The following is a 4,886-nucleotide window of genomic DNA, read 5'->3' as shown; positions in this document are numbered from 1 at the left end:
TGTAATGCTTGTAAGAGTGATATAAAGCATTCATTCACTGATAAGGACATAAATTGAGCAAACTTTCTGCAAACAATCACAATTAATTCACTTACTTAACAATAATTGACGAGGCTTGTCCTTACTCACCAGGCCCATGCCTTTAAAACACCTTTTGTTCACCCTCCTTTTCCTCAGAGCTCTCTTGCTGCCCAAATGGGCTTCCAGAGCATCCCATCACCATATACCCTCAAGAACAACAATAAGTACTTTTTCATAAAACCTGAACCCTAACCGTAAGTCAAATATTTCACTTGGCTCTCACCCAGAAACAGTGACCTAGAGCAACTCTGAAGCAAAACTGTGTTGTCTAATTACATACACACAAAAAATCATATTCAGTAGAATCTATGGGGACTTTGATGGTGATTTTGACCATGCTGAATATTCCTCTTAATCACTGATATTAGACCCTGCCCCTGCCGCTAAGATGCTCATCTGGCTCAAGCTCAACCAACTGATGTAGAAGAGCTATATCATGTGTTTCCGATGCAGGGATATTTGCACTGTAAAAGAGGACATTTGGAGGAGGAGTGGTTCATCCATAAGGAGTAACCCTGTTGTAGGTGCAATACTTATTGGGGAGGGGGCTTTTAACTAGTCTACTGGCACAGCAGGCCTTGAATTCTCTCTCCTTCAGTTTTATTAAAAGAACTGAACTGGCCCAACAAAGTGGTTCACAAGGTCTTAGATGCCTTTACATATACTGCAAATGCTTTGGGAACACTGTCATCAATGTATGATTTAGTGAATCAAATCAACACATACTGAGCATATAATAGGAACCTAGCTATATAAGTACTTTCATATATATTATTAATATTTCATTTAATCTTTACAATCACTTTGTGAGATAGGTTTTATAGCTGTTTTTATAAATGAGGAACATGCGTGCTCAGTTGCTCAGTTGTGTCCGACTCTATGACCCCATGGACTGTAGCCTACCAGGCTTCTCTGTCCATAGAATTTTCCATGCATGAACACTGGAGGGGGCTGCCATTTCCTCCTCCAGGGATTGAACCTGTGTCTCTTGTGTCTCCTGCATGGCAGCAGATTTTACCACTGAGCCATGGGGAAAGCCCATAAATGAGGAAAGTGAGGCTTATACAACACTGAGCTGTACAGTTGGTAAAGCAAAGATTTGAACCTCAAGTCTGACCACTAAAGTTCACTCAAGTCTGACAGACTGAAACCACAATCACAGAAAACTAGCCAATCTGACCACACGGACCACAGTCTTGTCTAACTCAATGAAACTAAGCCATGCCGTGTAGGGCCACCCAAGACGGCCGGGTCATGGTGGAGAGGTCTGACAAAATGTGGTCCATTGGAGAAGGGAATGGCAAACCACTTCAGTATTCTTGCCTTGAGAACCCCATGAACAGTATGAAAAGGCAAAAAGATAGGACACGGAAAGATGAACTCCCCAGGTCAGTAGGTGCCCAATATGCTACTGGAGATCAGTAGAGAAATAACGCCAGAAAGAATGAAGGGATGGAGCCAAAGCAAAAACAATACCCAGTTGTGGATGTGACTGGTGATAGAAGCAAGGTCTGATGCTGTGCAGAGCAATATTGCATAGGAATCTGGAATGTTAGGTCCATGAATCAAGGCAAATTGAAAGGGGTCAAACAGGAGACGGCAAGAGTGAACGTCAATATTCTAGGAATCAGAGAACTGAAATGGACTGGAATGGGTGAATTTAACTCAGATGACCATTATATCTACTACTGTGGGCAGGAATCCCTTAGAAGAAATGGAGTGGCCATCATAGTCAACAAAAGAGTCCGAAAGGCAGTACTTGGATGTAATCTCAAAAACGACAGAATGATCTCTGTTCGTTTCCAAGGCAAACCATTCAATATCACGGTAATCCAAGCCTGTGCCCCAGCCAGTAATGCTGAACAAGCTGAAGCTAAATGGCTCCTTGAAGACCTACAAGACCTTTTAGAACTAACACCCAAAAAGGATGTCCTTTTCATTATAGGGGACTGGAATGCAAAAGTAGGAAGTCAAGAAACACCTGGAGTAACAGGCAAATTTGGCCTTGGAGTACAGAATGAAGCAGGGCAAAGGCTAATAGAGTTCTGCCAAGAGAATGCACTGGTCATAGCAAACACCCTCTTCCAAAAACACGAGAGAAGACTCTACACATGGACATCAACAGATGGTCAATACCAAAATCAGATTGATTATATTCTTTGCAGCCAGAGATGCAGAAGCTCTGTACTGTAAGCAAAAACAAGACTGGGAGCTGACTGGCTCAGATCATGAACTGTTTATTGTAAAATTCAGACTTAAATTGAAGAAAGTGGGGAAAACCACTAGACTATTCAGGTACGACCTAAATCAAATCCCTTATGATTATACAGAGGAAGTGAGAAATAGATTTAGGGGACTAGATCTGATAGACAGGGTGCTTGATGGACTATGGACGGAGGTTCATGACATTGTACAGGAGACAGGGATCAAGACCATCCCCATGGAAAAGAAATGCAAAAAAGCAAAATGGCTGTCTGAGAAGGCCTTACAAATAGCTGTGAAAGGAAGAGAAGTGAAAAGCAAAGGAGAAAAGGAAAGATATACCCATTTGAATGCACAATTCCAAAGAATAGCAAGGAGAGATAAGGAAGCCTTCCTCAGAGATCAATGCAAAGAAATAGAGGAAAACAATAGAATGGGAAAGACTAGAGATCTCTTCAAGAAAATTAGAGATACCAAGGGAACATTTCATGCAAAGATGGGTTCAAAAAAGGACAGAAATGGTATGGACCTAACAGAAGCAGAAGATATTAAGAAGAGGTGGCAAGAATACACAGAAGAATTGTACAAAAAAGATCTTCATGACCCAGATAATCATGATGGTGTGATCACTTACTTAGAGCCAGACATCCTGCAAAGTGAAGTCAAGTGGGCCTTAGGAAGCATCACTATAAACAAAGCTAGTGGAGGTGATGGAATTCCAGTTGAGCTATTTCAAATCCTAAAAGATGATGCTGTGAAAGTGATGCACTCAGTATGCCAGCAAATTTGGAAAACTCAGCAGTGGCCACAGGACTGGAAAAGGTCAGTTTTCATTCCAATCCCAAAGAAAGGCAATCCCAAAGAATGCTCAAACTTCTGCACAATTGCACTCATCTCACATGCTAGTAAAGTAATGCTCAAAATTCTCCAAGCCAGGCTTCAGCAATACATGAACCGTGAACTTCCAGACATTCAAGCTGGTTTTAGAAAAGGCAGAGGAACCAGAAATCAAATTGCCAACATCTGCTGGATCATCGAAAAAGCAAGAGAGTTCCAGAAAAACATCTATTTCTACTGTATTGACTATGCCAAAGCCTTTGACTGTGTGGATCACAATAAACTGTGGAAAATTCTGAAAGAGATGGGAATACCAGACCACCTGACCTGCCTCTTGAGAAATCTGTATGCAGGTCAGGAAGCAATAGTTAGAACTGGACATGGAACAACAGACTGGTTCCAAATAGGAAAAGGAGTACATCAAGGCTGTATACTGTCACCCCGCTTATTTAACTTCTATGCAGAGTACATCATGAGAAACGCTGGGCTGGATGAATCACAAGCTGGAATCAAGATTGCCAGGAGAAACATCAATAACCTCAGATATGCAGATGACACCACCATTATGGCAGAAAGTGAAGAAGAATTAAAGAGCCTCTTGATAAAAGTGAAAGAGGGGGTTGAGGTCCCGGAGGCCGGGCTACGCCAGGACCTGCGCGTGAGCAGCTGCGGCGGCGGCAGCATCCAGCGGCGGTGCCAGCAGTTCAAGCCCGTTGCATTACTTTTCAGCTGCACGAATACAGTCATGCCGAAGAGAAAGTCTCCAGAAAATACAGAGGGCAAGGATGGATCCAAAGTAACTAAACAGGAGCCCACCAGACGGTCTGCCAGGTTGTCAGCGAAACCTGCTCCCCCCAAACCTGAACCTAAACCAAGAAAAACATCTGCTAAGAAAGAACCAGCAACAAAGGTTAGCAAAGGTGTTAAAGGGAAGAAGGAGGAGAAGCAGGAAGCTGGGAAGGAAGGTACCGCAGCACCGGCTGAAAATGGTGACACTCAAGCTGAAGAGGCACAGAAAACTGAATCTGTAGCTAACGAGGGAGAATGAATGGTCATGAAAATTGGGGTTGATTTTCTGTACCTCTTGGGACAACTTTTAAAAGCTATTTTTACCGAGTATTTTGTAAATGCTAATTTTTTAGGACTCTACTAGTTGGCATACAAAAATATATAAGGATGGACATTTTACCTTCTCATAGTCGTGCTTTTTGGAAATTTCCATCATCCTTGAGTAAAATAAATACCGGTTTAATATTGGAAGCTGTCTGTAAAATTGATTCAGCATTCCGTGCACTTGCTTTAAAAATTTAGTCCTGTGCATACTGTGGTGCTTTTACTGTGCGTATTTGGATTTTTTCATGCCGTTTTTCTAGAGCAATAATCAGTGGTGCTTTTGTACCTAGGTTTTATGTGATTTTAATGAAACATGGATAGTTGTGGCCACCTGCTGATTATTTGTGGTTTAAAATAAAAGGTTTTCCTGCCTGCAAAAAAAAAAAAAAAAAGTGAAAGAGGGGAGTGAAAAAGTTGGCTTAAAGCTCAACATTCAGGAAACTAACATCATGGCATCTGGCCCCATCACTTCATGGCAAATAGATGGGAAAACAGTGGAGACAGTGGCTAACTTTATTTTTCTGGGCTCCAAAATCACTACAGATGGTGATTGCAGCCATGAAATTAAAAGACGTTTACTCCTTGGAAGGAAAGTTATGACCAACCTAGACAGCATATTAAAAAGCAGAGACATTACTTTGTCAAAAAAGGTC

At 41.8% G+C, this 4,886-nt stretch overlaps 1 protein-coding gene across 1 annotated transcript; it reads left to right on the top strand.

Moving 5' to 3' along the window:
- The first annotated feature begins 3,744 nt into the window (after positions 1–3,744).
- Positions 3,745–4,438, top strand: LOC139037992 (high mobility group nucleosome-binding domain-containing protein 3). The gene has a single exon (XM_070475828.1). The coding sequence runs from the start codon at positions 3,866–3,868 to the stop codon at positions 4,166–4,168; it is 303 nt and encodes a 100-aa protein (XP_070331929.1). The 5' UTR covers positions 3,745–3,865; the 3' UTR covers positions 4,169–4,438.
- Positions 4,439–4,886: the final 448 nt, after the last annotated feature.

This window comes from Odocoileus virginianus, chromosome 13 (genome assembly GCF_023699985.2).
Source record: "Odocoileus virginianus isolate 20LAN1187 ecotype Illinois chromosome 13, Ovbor_1.2, whole genome shotgun sequence".
Classification (NCBI taxonomy): Eukaryota; Metazoa; Chordata; class Mammalia; order Artiodactyla; family Cervidae; genus Odocoileus; species Odocoileus virginianus.
This window is presented reverse-complemented; position numbering and strand designations above follow the sequence as displayed.

Excerpts from the sequence above, each read along its gene's own strand:
- LOC139037992 (XM_070475828.1), top strand. The coding sequence starts at position 3,866 with ATGCCGAAGAGAAAGTCTCCAGAAAATACAGAGGGCAAGGATGGATCC.